This window comes from Fundulus heteroclitus, chromosome 3, assembly GCF_011125445.2.
Source record: "Fundulus heteroclitus isolate FHET01 chromosome 3, MU-UCD_Fhet_4.1, whole genome shotgun sequence".
Taxonomy (NCBI): Eukaryota; Metazoa; Chordata; class Actinopteri; order Cyprinodontiformes; family Fundulidae; genus Fundulus; species Fundulus heteroclitus.
The window spans coordinates 26295699-26308926 of record NC_046363.1 but is presented as its reverse complement, the minus strand read 5'-3'; the positions used below and the strand labels follow the sequence as shown (position 1 = coordinate 26308926).

At 39.6% G+C, this 13228-nt stretch overlaps 1 protein-coding gene across 2 annotated transcripts; it reads right to left on the bottom strand.

Moving 5' to 3' along the window:
* Positions 1–47: 47 nt before the first annotated feature.
* On the bottom strand, positions 48–12529 carry prpf3 (PRP3 pre-mRNA processing factor 3 homolog (yeast)). Of its 2 annotated transcripts, none has more exons than XM_012865815.3 (17): positions 12345–12529; positions 11816–11969; positions 8736–8866; positions 8434–8601; positions 8250–8336; positions 7918–8153; positions 7694–7812; positions 5689–5876; positions 5415–5581; positions 5203–5285; positions 4124–4267; positions 3943–4042; positions 3735–3848; positions 3517–3635; positions 1083–1160; positions 940–995; positions 48–853 (listed from the first exon to the last, which is right to left on the bottom strand). In XM_012865815.3, exons 2-17 carry the CDS (start codon positions 11958–11960, stop codon positions 704–706), a joined length of 2085 nt encoding a protein of 694 aa, XP_012721269.2. In that variant the 5' UTR covers positions 11961–11969; positions 12345–12529; the 3' UTR covers positions 48–703. The 2 variants fall into 2 exon arrangements, with proteins under 2 accessions (XP_012721269.2, XP_035990331.1); XM_036134438.1 differs by lacking the exon at positions 12345–12529 and adding an exon at positions 12050–12248.
* Between the last annotated feature and the right edge of the window lie 699 nt (positions 12530–13228).

Here is a 13228-nt window from a genome sequence, read left to right as displayed (position 1 = left end):
ACGATATGTTTAATACATTAAAAGGAAAAAAAAAAAACGACACAAAAGTGGTTGTATATTTTTGTTTATTTAAGGCGGAGACTGCACTGTTAAGAGACGTGTAGCTACAACAGAGTGGGAAAAAAATGCATTTTCTCTTTGCATAAACCAATTTAGAAACCTGGTTTTCATGGAAAGGCTTGTGAAGCTTATGTGGGAAAGATATTTTTCCATCTGTGTTTTCCACGAGTTAGCACGAAACGTGTGCTAATAGTGTCCAACATCAGGGAGGAGGGAGGAGGGGGTGTTCACTCAAGGATTCCAACAGATTTACAAATTAACATTGAAATTTTAATCTGAAAATGATCATTTGTAATAAAACAGAGCTCGTCACCACATTATGCCTTTGGAGAGTTATTACATGAAACTGCGCAATCAAAAAAAAAAGAAAAAAGAAATGAGACGGAAAGCCTATATCGCCAAAGAAATCAACACTGATGCTGACTTATACACACATACTTCTCTATACACACCTGGATCTGTACCATTCTCTCACAAAAAACACTCGCACAAATTTGTTGTCGCTCCTTTTCTCTACGTTCCAAGTCTCTTAGTCCAGTAACCGGCAGAGGGAGGGCGGCAGCTGGCTGTGAGGCAGGGGATGTCGCAGGCTCGACCATGGTTAAGAGTCACTGACTGAATCAAAGGGCTCCACTGGTTTGCTTCAGTCATCTGAGCCTTCCAACACACTCTGGCTGAGCGCCAAGTCCCAGTAGTGTTCTGTGCCATGCTTCTTGAAGTGCTCTCGGGCCATGTTCTCGGTGGGGCACTGCTTGAACTTCATCTCTCCGAAACTCCGCTCTTTAGCCGTCCCCTGTGGAGCCAGGAGGGACAGTTAAGACCTGAGACCAACGAAGACGCAGCATTAGCATGCAGGATGTACAATGAGAGCCCACCGACCTCCCAGATCAGCCAACACTTGTTGTTTCTCCTCGTGTCATCATCACCATCTGGATCTAAATATTAAAAAGCAAGGTTGCGAAAGTTAGATACAAAAATATGGTATTCCTTTTAGTTAAAAAAATAAATGAATCCCGTCTTACCGTCTCTTTTACTGTTGTGTTCCTCCCATTTGATTCTATGCATCATCAGTCTCTTAAACTTTTTTTGCGCTTTAGGGCCTAAAACAGAAAGAAAAATCCAGGTTTTAACATCAAAACAAATTCTTGTTTAAGGTTAGGAGTCTTTTTTTAAAGTTGGAAACAAAATATTTGTTTGTATACACAGTTTCTGAGAAGAAAGCTGCAATGTCGAGCACTCATTATTTGGGTAGATCTGAAGTATTCAACCCATATACAGTGCCTCACAAAACATTTGTATCCCTTAACCTTTTCAGATTGTGTCATGCTAAAAACTCCTAAATGTTTTGTTTTGTGATATAGATCACCACAAATAGTACATGAATATGAACTGAAAGTAAAAGCATATATGGGTTTAAACATTTCTAACAAAATCATTTGTAATTATTTGTCTGAAAATGCTAAGTAGTCTTTTTATTCAGTCCCACTGAGTTAATACGCAAGGGAAAATACCATGGTCACTTACGAAATAAATAAATATTAAATAAATAATTAATACTTAAAATTGGAAGCTTTTCACAAGAACAGAGTTAACTAATTTCTCTTGTGATGCGTTACAAGCTAACGTTTGAGCCAGCACAATCATTTTGAGCCATCAGGCTATTTGACAGGAACTTTTTTATAGGTGTCCTATAAAACATTAACGGACACCCTGCAGCCAATCAGAATCGAGTTTTCACCCAGACCGTGGTATAATTTTTTTATGGCACAACCCTTTGCTCCAATTACAGTTGCAAATCTTTTGTGGTATGTCTGTCCCAGCTTTGCTAATCTAGAAACTGATAATTTTGCCTATTCTGTGCAAAACGGCTCAAAAGGTTGGATGAACACTGTCTGAACATCTGGATTCAGGTCCTGCCTCAGATTCTCATCTGGATTTAGTCCTGGGCCCTTCTAGCTAGGGATGGGTATCGTTAAGGATTTATCGATACCAATACTCTTAACGATACTTCTTATCGATCCAGTATTTTATCGGTACCATCATCTACTTGTTTTTTAATCAAACAAAAGGGTAAAAAAAACCAAATGATTCACTGACTGGTTTATTTTCTAAACATTTGGGCCAAAAGCAAACAAAATAAAAGTACAAGCTACATTTCTTAATACAAATAGAGCAATAAAAAAATAGCATAAATAACATGTTTTATTTATATTAATTATTATTATTATTATTATTATTATTATTATTATTATTATTATTATTATTATTATTATTGTTATTATAAACAAAATGCTATAACACTATCTTGAATAAAAAATACGTTGTCGATTGACGAACATTGACAAACATTGACAAAACAGAAAATATTTTAAAAACACTAAATATGCTCAAAATAAAAAAGAACTTTATAAAATAATTTCACGTATTAAATAATATTTTACCCAAATCTATATTACATTTATACTTTATTTTACCAATTTTAACCAAATGATTGTAGGGCAGGGGCCACTAACCCTTATGGACCTGAGAGCTACTTTATTGGTACTGTATCATATCTTCTAAATCTTTGAACTAGAAGATTGTTTTTTTTTTTTTTTTAAATATTGTAATTTTTAAACCTATATTAATGCAAATGTGATTAAAAAACAAGAACGGAAGAAAGTAAAATTTTATATGCAGCTCAATGGTGGGTGCTGGTATTTTCAGAGCAGGCTCATAGGCGCCACATTTGGTCCTTGGGGGCTACCTGGTGCCCGTGGTGAACCCTCTAGTATGTTGTGATCCAGACAGTAGGAGAGCTTTAGCCATGACAAAAAGAGTTGTTGATTATATGTTGTTATTGATTAAGTGTTTGGAACTAAAAGTTACATTTACAAAATTATTTATGAATTTTAATACCTTTCCTGAATCCACACCACAAACTAAATAAATGAGCCAAGACAGGTGTGAGTGGCACACAAATCAACGAGGTGATTAAGTGATTGAAGCTGTGTGTGAATTAAATTCAGGGAATTATTTTAGGGGAAGAGTTTCAGAGACAAAAAATAAATAAATAAAGACTGCCGTATTTTTTGAACTATAAAAATCGCTCAGGAATATACGTTGTATCAGTCAAAAAATGCGCCATTAAGAAGAAAAAACATATGTTGCACCGGCCTATACGCATTTATTTATTTATTTCACACAATCCAAGACTAAAAACTGACATTTAATCTGGTGAGCCAATTTATTTAATTACACAGCTGAATAACATGGAACATACCTGGGATGAGTAAATTAGCAACTCCAACCAGCAAGGTTTTATACATCACATTTCAGCGTAACGGCCTGTTACACTGAAATGTGGCACTATTTAAACAGCACTGCTGATCCGAGGTTCCCAAACAGTTTGACATCTTCTTTTGGACAAACATTTTATCCTTGACCATTAAAACTATAAAAATCTGCATTTCTCACCTCCCTCCACCACAACCAGGTTGACGTCTCTGTGCAGAACTACGGTGCCCGTCAGGTACAGCTGGTTTGCGTTGGCCTCCACTTTAAATTTCTTTGCTGGATTTTGAAGGTTACGGATCCTAAACAAGAACCACCGAATGTTTATTCAGGACACATTTACCAACTATAAACACACATACTGAAGCGAATCTGCAGTGACTTGTGTCCTCCTTGCTCACCTGTATACCGTAACATGAACACCATTAGTGAGGTCTTCTTTTAACTTCTTCACCTTCTTCTCTTTTCTCTGCTCTGCCGTCAGCTTGCGAGCTGCATTGGCCTCCTCGTGAGCTCTTCAATTTGACAACGAAATAAATCACCATTAGAAACTCCTTAAGACTTTAGGTTTCTAAGAAACGCTAAGATCTTATCCATGACGTTACAAACTTTTGTCTCTTGGCCATCTGCGCTCGCACATGTGCTTCTACTTTAGTCGGGTCCTGAACGGCCTCCGTACCCAAGACCCTCATGAGGTTGGAGATTCGTACTAAGACATTAGAAACGAACGTTAAGAGCATTCTGCTTCATCCGATCCAGCGACTGCTTCCAACCGTAGTTACACAAGTACCTTTTGGTTCTGGTGGAGGCATCAGGCCCAGACGGACCTTTTCCTGCACTTCTTTTTGTGCCTCCCTCCGTGTTTGTCTTCTCAGTTTCTTCTGTTCTCTCTTTGTTAGGTACACTCCTAACGTTACTGGCTTGTCTGTGTCGACTGGAAGAAGAAATAATGCAAACATATCAGATGTAGCAACATGTAATAACATTAAGACATTACGATGCTGTAATCAAGGGCATAGGACAAGATCTGCCAAATAAAGTGGTCAATATATAGTTGATTATAAGAAAGGCAAAGGGGAGAAAAAGTGTGGCATAGACATTAAAATAAAGCTAAAATGGAATTTGAAATTCCAACATCTAAAAATCAATTTGAATGAATGGGCCTGAGAAAAAAAAAAAAGACCAGCTGTGTGTGTCGAGTCTGACTGAAGTCCATGCACATTTTAAGTGGCAATTTAGGAAGTATATCGTTCTGATAACGTGACGCACTCATGTACCACCAGTGTGTGTGCGCTCGTTCCTTGTTAGTTTCCGCTTGCTGGCTGCGTATTTCTGTTGTTTAAGTATGCGGTTAGCTTAGCGGTTAGCTTCAGTGTTAGCTGTTCATTGTAGCTCCGCTGCTCTCATGGTATACTTTAGCTAAGAGTTGAAAGAAGCAAACTGCGTACAAGTTTATGAGAAGAAGAGGAGAGCCTCAATAGAAAGTAATAAGACCAGAGTGGATCTGGGTTGTTTTTTTCTCGCGATCCCCCCTGACGAGCAGAAGAGCAGGTAAGACGGTCTTACACGTGCAGTTATTCAAAAAGGGACTTGGGGAAACTTCTGGAAAAATTGCAGCATCTCTAAACAATTCGATTTTTAACCTTGATCTAAAGGAACTCAGGTTGTCAGCACTTTTACGATCTTCTGGGAGTTAGTTCCAGACAAGCTAGAAGCTACAGCTGATGCCCAGGAGTCGAGACTGGGTATCAGCTGAATCCTGATCATGAATAACTCAGAACAGCATCACGGACAAGTACAGAAGAGTATCAAGAAACTATTTAATGCTGCATGTTAAAGCTCTGATTACATTCTTGAACCACAACTTACCTGGGGGACTAATTTGGGCGGGATGTTCTACTAAGTTCGTGACACCAAAAAGGTCAAACTCTTCAAACTTGGAGTCCGGATTTCTTCGTTAACAGAGAGAGACGAACAATACAATAGAAGTGAGTCACTTTTAAACATGTCTTATCTGTAAATGTTATACAGTAGTATTGAACAGCTGAGGTCTGGCCAAACAGCCTTATTGATTTCCTTACACAGCCATGTTGGAGGGCAATATGTACGAGTCCCACCACTCAATACTGGGCACCTCCCCATCGCCAATCTCTTTTTTCGGAGCAATCAGTGCCAGCTTGGTGGAAGCTTGGATTCCTGTTTTCTTCGCGGCCTGGGCGATCTCATTCTGCAGCCTCTCCAGCTGGGCCTGAGCGGGTCCGAAAATGACGCAAAAAACAAACAAACAGAAGGCATGAAAACGGCAAACCGTTAAGATAAACATAAAATCCATCTATAGTTGTAGTTTTCTTCCACCTTGGTTCGGACTCTCTGGGCAATCTTCTCAAAACGGCCCGGTTCGTGGAATTTGAAGCCCCTGCGAGCTCGTTGGGCGGGCGTGATTGGTACGCGCTGGTCGAAGTAGGACGTAGACTCGATGTCATCCCCCGGCTTCTCCTTCAGCTGCTGCCGAAACTGCTCCCGCTTTACGGCTCGTATGTTAGCTGGACAGGGAGAGGAAAACCACTATGAGCAGTTTCCATATTTAACAATATGAGCAATAAAGAAAATATTCACAATAATAAATGCAGATGGGCCCCAGAGTCAGCTTCTCTGTGGCAGCTCTGGAGTTTCTTACAGACAGAAATGCACCGACCTGTGGCTTATTTCTGTTGATCCACTTTTGCAAAGAATTAATCTCCTAATTCCATACTGCTTTATTTTAAAAAGCTTCTTTCTCTTCTTCTGGCTCCATTTTAGACACTTTGCTGATGTTAAAAACAGCTAAACCTCGATTCTTACTCCAGCAGTAGCAACTTCCACATCAAAGAGGGCTTTTTTTCACTGTTACATGGAGACATTTACAACGATGCATTCAGTGACTGCGAGAAAATAGGGTTTTTGAATTTCAGAATGGCAACTCGACATTAGAGCCAATCAGGGTAAAAATTTTGTCATTCCCGTCTCCAGCAGAATTTCTCAGTACATCTACCTAAAATTGCAGGTTTTTGCGATATATAAAAAATAATTTTAATAAAAAACTTTTGATGCAACTGGTTTACTGCAGATTTAAACCTCATCTTTTTTCTTCTATTTGTATTACCAGAATTGTGCAAGATAAACGTAACATGTGAAAAAAAAATCCTGATTTGTCAATATCTTTTTTTTTTACATAAAGACAAAAAGCGGTGCCGTGTACACTTGTAAGAGCCATTGTATTTTACTAAATGTTAAAAATGTGATGATGTTACTGCTAAATTGACTTTAATACTTCAACATTTTATTCTTAATTATATCACTAGAGACAGTTTGATAGTTAATAAACCACATCCAAATATTACATGTTTTTTTATTCTAATTCAAAATATCAGCGTTGAATATTGTTTAAGAAATTATTAAGTTATGTTATACTCCTTGATTTTGATGATATTTTGTCCAGTGGATGGACGGGTGAATGATTCAAAATTTAGGATTTTTTTTTATACGTCTGTGTAGGCATTTCAGAATTTAAAAAAAAAGGTTTAAATCCCTTTAGAGTTGTTTTGATATTCAGACACTCCAAGGTACGGCGTGTGCCTGAATGCACCACAGAAGCTGGGAAAACTCTAACCAGAGGAACTCATCACGACATTACCAGTTTTAATAGACTGGTGGTTGAAGCTCATCTGCTGGATTTGGACTTTAGCTGATTTCTCTCCTGAACCAGTGATGTTACCATTCAGCTGTTTTTAGGTGAGTAATTCAGTTTAGTGCAGATCAAGCTCCATTCCGTAGCTTAACGCTGTTGAATTGTGCATACGCTGACAAAGATTTGGCTCGGTCCATCTTTCTTTCTCCACTGTAGCTGCCAGAGAAACCTTCATGTTCCCAAACAGCAGTGTTTTCTCACAGCTGGGAGTCCTGGTTTGTTTTGGTGTCTCATTTAAAGTTAGACTGAACACTTGGTTCTGCACATAAACATTCTGCATGTGTTCAGGTAGCTAAATTTAACAGGGATATTTTTGCCATGAACACATGTACTGTTAGTATATGCCTAATTACATTGAGCTCAAAGATGAAATCACTCAGCAGCTTTCTCCCTGGCACCTTTTTTCAGACATGATCTAAGTAAACCCAGAAATTAAACTAATTCTTACCATTCTACTTAACAGCAAGTGGGGCCTATATATCCTCTATACAGTAACAAAGATTCGGATTCAATTCATTACTATAAAGAAATAAATAAAAGCACAACTCAGAATAAGACAGGAAGCAAATAATCCAGTTAAAATTTTAAAGATTTGCTATTTTGAATTTGATGACAATGATAAGAAGCACATACCTTTAAGTGTGGGCATACGATGTGTGAGTTCAATCTCTTTGCCTGTAGCATCAACAGTTCTGCCCTTGTCATCCAGAATCAGAGGCGTTGGTTTGTTCACCTCTTTAACTTCAACCTTCCTGCAATTTCACACGAGAGAAAAGCCTTTTTAGTTGTTGTGAGGACCACAAACCCACATTTTATTGTGCAAGTACATCATAAAAAGTTTTAAAGTTGTTACTGACGGTGGCGCAATTCCCATCGCGTGCAGATTAGCAAGGGCGACAAAGTTTGGAGGCCCTGCGTTGCCCAAAGTGCCGAGGATACCGGGCTTCATGGCTAACTGGGACTGGATGCGGGCCTGGAGCTCAGCTGCTTTGCGGGCTTTCTCTATGGCATCGTTCATAAAGCTGGCCGCCTGGGAGGGGGCGATAGACGCAGCTCCACCAGCAGAGGAGCCAAGGAGCCGTGAAACGTCCGCCTGTGATGGTGAGAAAGCCAGAAAGTTCAACAAATACTTCACAGCGATATATTTTCAAAGCTAAAATTTGTTTAGAGCGTTTGAAAAACGGATTACTGTTGCAGATGGGGCCGGCGAGGGAAAGCTCAGCTGTTTCTTCCTTTCTTCTATCTGTTTAGTGGCTGCTTCCATCATCTGCTTGATCTGTTTGCAAAGCAAGACGCAGGAAAATGGATTGAGGGAAACAAATAAAATGCAGTACATGTGAGCTGCACCATGGTCCACGGTTTGTTTATCTTACCTGCATTTTGGTGAGCATGCCAGGGCTTTCAGACGGAGGTCCGGGTATAACCTCAGGCTCCTCCACCTCCTGAAAGCGCGGGACCCTTTTCCTCTTGACTGTTGTCCCGTCTCCTGCTTCTGGAGCTGCTTTCAGTGCTCCTGTTTCAGCCTCCTCTCCAAAGACATCCTTAGTCCAAACAGCCAAAGCACGAGCAAAAACACCATTGTTCTGCACTTTGTCACTTTAAAATCACATCTCATAGTTTTATCACAGTCTGTATAAATGATGTTGATAAAGTTACAGCGGTCAACTTTTCTTACCTTAAGTTCTCTCTTCCGGTGCTTTTCACTCGCTCCTTTGCTGCCACGGCTGTTACGGCTTTCCTCGAGGGCTTCGAACAGACGTTCCACAAAACCTCCTGCCGAGTCATCGAGGAACGGACGCAGCTGGTCTGAGCGGGAAAGAGCGTTTAAACAATTAACACAGATTCAAGGTCATTTAAGATGTCATCTCCTGCGTTACGCTTAGGTTTGATGACCCAGAAATATTTTAGGTTTTCCTCGAGGATTTTGCTTTTATCCGTGGTGGTTGGAGGAGGGGGAGGATTTTTTATTTTTATTTACCCTTTATTTTACCAGGAAGTCCCTTGAGATAAAATCTCTTTTTCGAGGGAGACCTGGCCAAGAGGCACCAGAAACATTCACTATAAAAACATCTAGACGCAGAAAAAACAATTAGCAGTTTAACTCAAGAATAACACTTTCACTCCTCAGTCAGGGAGCTATTTAGCGTTGTTTTAAAGGCTCTCAGGGGAATGCGATCCTGAGGATTCAGACAACTTTGAATACTATTCCATGCCCGTGGGGCAGCAATGGAAAAAGAGGTTTTGCCCAGATCTGTGAAGAACCCTCGGGATGGTGAGGTGAAGTTGATGAGAAGAGCGTGAGTAGTAACTAGTTGACAGGAGACAAGAGACGACTTAGGTCGGAGGGTCGTTTGCCCAAAATAGCCTTATAAATGAACGTTAGCCAGTGCTTCTGTCTCCTCAGGTGTAGTGAAGACCATGAGAGGAGAGGTTACAGCTCACAGCGATGGGTCCTGTATGATGAGTTGGTGATGCAGCGTAGTGCACTGCGATGCAGCGTGTCCAAGCATTGGAGGGCTGAAGAGGTGGCGTTCAAATACAGATTATCTCCATTGTCCATGACCGGGAGGAAGGTGGACTGCACAAGTCTTCCTCACATCGGGGATCAAGCTTGATTTGCTTCTGAAGTAAAAGCCTAGTAAAGCTTTCAGCTTCTTCTGCAGATGTTCAATGTGTGTTGTAAAGGCCAATTTATCATCAATCCACACACACCAGATTTTTTTCACTGTTTGCACCAGATAATGTTAGAAGACCATGATGCAGACCAGTATGAGAGCGAGCTTATCTGAATGTCATATACTTAGTTTTGTTAGCATTTAGGACCAGCTTCAGTTGCAGAAGTGTATTTTGGAGTTGTTCCAAGGCAGTCTGGAGTTTAATCAGTGCTTGGCTGATAGAAGATGCAGTTGAATAGATCAGTGTTCCCCCTATCCGCCATGCCAAGAAAGTCACATGTAGTAAATTATTATACGGGTGTGTGTTCACAGTTAATTTTTTATTAAAATTAGCCTTTCTAAATTGCCCCAGATTACATCCTGAGCTATTTTTGTCTCTGGGGTCCCATATAATAAGGCGGACATGAGTCCTTGGACAGGTAGGAGTGAGCTCAATCTTGCGAGCACGTTGTTACTTCAACATACTGAGAATGTTTGCCTGATACAAATATGAGGATGATCACGTGTTTTTAAACTTGCTTATTAGAAGTATTAGGTTAACACGCATTACAGCACATTTTCAACAAGTAAACGCTTCTCTATGGTCATTTTCAGATGTCCTACAAAAATACAATTTGCTTTGATTGTCGCAAATCACCAAAAGTCAGTGTGTTGGAAACAAAGATCCACCTTTGAGTCCATCTATGAAATAAGGTGGCTGCGTTATTCTTGGAAAACACATTTTTGTTGCTAGATAGACCCCAGCATGGATCAGAAACAGATCCCAAATGTAATGAAAATATCATTCAATAAAATTAAAGTTAATATTATGAACTCTGGCAGATCTAAATTTTAAAGAGATTTTCATTCAATCAAGAAGTAGGAAGGAAGAAAGGCAGCCTTCAAAATATAACAATCAATACATTTACACGATAGAGACAGAAACATTCAAAGCAAATAATTTGCTTATAGAATAATAATTATATTACAAAATGACTCCAAATAAGAAAATGTTGGAGCAGAATTTATCAGGGAGAAACGTCTAATAGTGAAAAGAAACTAATCTAAACACAGGATGCATTTAAAACTATACAAGGCTTCCTGTTCAGCATTTGTGCCAAGTAGCCACTAAAAAAACATTCCTTCAGGCAGAACACAGGACTGGGCATACTTAGGACTCTTTGCTGTTAGAGCCTTGTTTCCATGAGAGCAACAACTAATTACTTATTTCATTTTCAACATATAATTAATGCCATTATTGCGTTCTGTTTAGCACTACTGAATTCAGCTGCTGCAGTAAAGTAGCCTATTCGATAACATGTTTTTTTGGGTTTTTTTGGAGCCAAACGTGTTTCTGTCGGTCTTTGACCGGGATAAATACATTTTATAATATTCCTCTTTATGTGTCATAGCAGCTTTGTACACTCCAATGATATTTGTCCTCTGCATTTAACCCCATTCCTGAGGGAGCGTTCTGTGGCTAAGGGTCTTGACAGTCTGCGGGATTCAAACCGGGGGACTTGCAGCCATGGACAGGACACAAACACCACAGTTTAACCACTGGGCCACCACTTCCCCCTGTCAACATCAAAATAAACCCCAAAAAGGTTGTGATAAAATTTGAAATCAATATTGCTCGTTCCTAGTGACAGTGGCTACTATTTAGTAATAATAGACCATATTGTTGTAAGTACCAGACTAAACATGTCGTAAGCCTCATATAAACAATGCAAAAAGTAAAACGTCCTAAACTTTTGTAATATAGGAAGCCGTGCTGCTCCCAAATAGTCCCGTGCAAGACTGCTGGTGTAGAAGTTTGGTGCAAAAACACAAGATAATGCTATGAAAGCTTGTATAAAAACATAAAGAGGTAAAAGAAAAAAAAAGAATTTAAATGACTATGATCCAAGAAAGAAAAATGCTACACTGTGTGCTTTGGATGCACTCAATGTACTAAATTAGTTCATTTTACAAAGCAGGCGCTGGCAGCAACGCTGAAGCAGTGGTAAACGTAATAAGCTTCTCCTTCTGCCAACACGTTTTGGTCTGAAACGTGCGTGTGACTGCGATTAACCACGGTTTGTGGACACAAGCTTTTTACCTGTGGTCTTCTTCTTATCCAGCCCCTTCCCCACGCAGTGTAAGGCTGCAGTCACCACCGTGGGCTCCGAGAAACCCAGCACCTTCTTCACAGTGCGCTCCACCCAGGGTCTCAACTCCTCCACCTCCCGCTTAGGCAGAGACATCCTCCAATGCTGCAAAAACACAACAAGGCACACGCGTTACGAAGCCAGCTTCATCTCAACAACTAGTTTCTAATGGGTAGAAAGCTCACGTTTAACTGATTGTCTTCCTATGATCTGAATGTCCCCAAACAAGAAGCAGTCACTGAGAGCGCTATCAATGTTGCACAAGAATAATATACATCCTAAATCCTAAAACGTAGAGCAGAGTCGCTTATTAAATCAACATTTACAGTCTGTGGGTATTCATGCTAACGCGGGGCAACAATTAGCTAAGATCAATCACATCCGCCAAAACTCCCCGGTAACCTGCTAACCAACGCTAGCACACTGCTGTACGTGAGCTACCAACATGGAGGTATTTTTGGTATAATGAAGCTTTCAAACCTCTGGAATTTCAACTTTGACCCCCGACTACAGGTGAGCTGTACAATCCGGGCAAACACGATCAAGTTTTAGATGCTTAAAACGCTAAAACGTGGAAGTTTTTTCTCCAAAACTTTCCGTTTAGCCGCGCCGTTCACGCGACGTTTCTGTTGGAGGACCCGGAACAGGAAATTCAAACTTCTTCTTCTTCTGTGTCAATTTTTGCATCGATGTTTCTCCTCAACGCTTGGTTTCGCCCCCTATAAACTGTGCGAGGAACTGTCCGCTTTTCTTGTTATGTTTTTTAATGAATGCAGGTATTTGACGAAAAACATCAACGAGATGTGTATGGCTATGTTAAAAAGTATTCGCTTGTCGGCTATAAAGGCTGCTGTTTATTTATTGAAATACAGTTTAAGCAGTATTTTTCAGGGGCAGGCGTTCATTTTACTTTGATCTCCATTCAGTTAGGGAAGGGGAGTTATTTGGTTAATCCTGTGAATTTTTGTTGACTTGTGGATTAAATGAAAACGCTAATATTGAGTAAACAGTCTTACCGGGTTTAATTACACTGTTATAGCTATGTATGCTTTATTACTTAGAATTTATTTTTAAAAAATTTAGTTACTTCATATTTTTGGTTATTTACTATTAAATAATTAATTTAATAATTTTTTAATTATTATTATTTTTGTTCTGTTTCTGGTGTTTGTTTTTGTAAATCAGCCAGGGATAACTGTGGGTCAGCTGGAGCAAGCCCATGATTTATTTTATTTTATTTATTTATTTATTTATTTTTACCAGAGCAGGAGTTGCAGCCAGACAGAATTTGATCTTTGTTTATTGCTTGCCAGTCTGGATAGCTAAACTGTAAAGTGCAACTTTCCAGTTTTAGACATTGGACT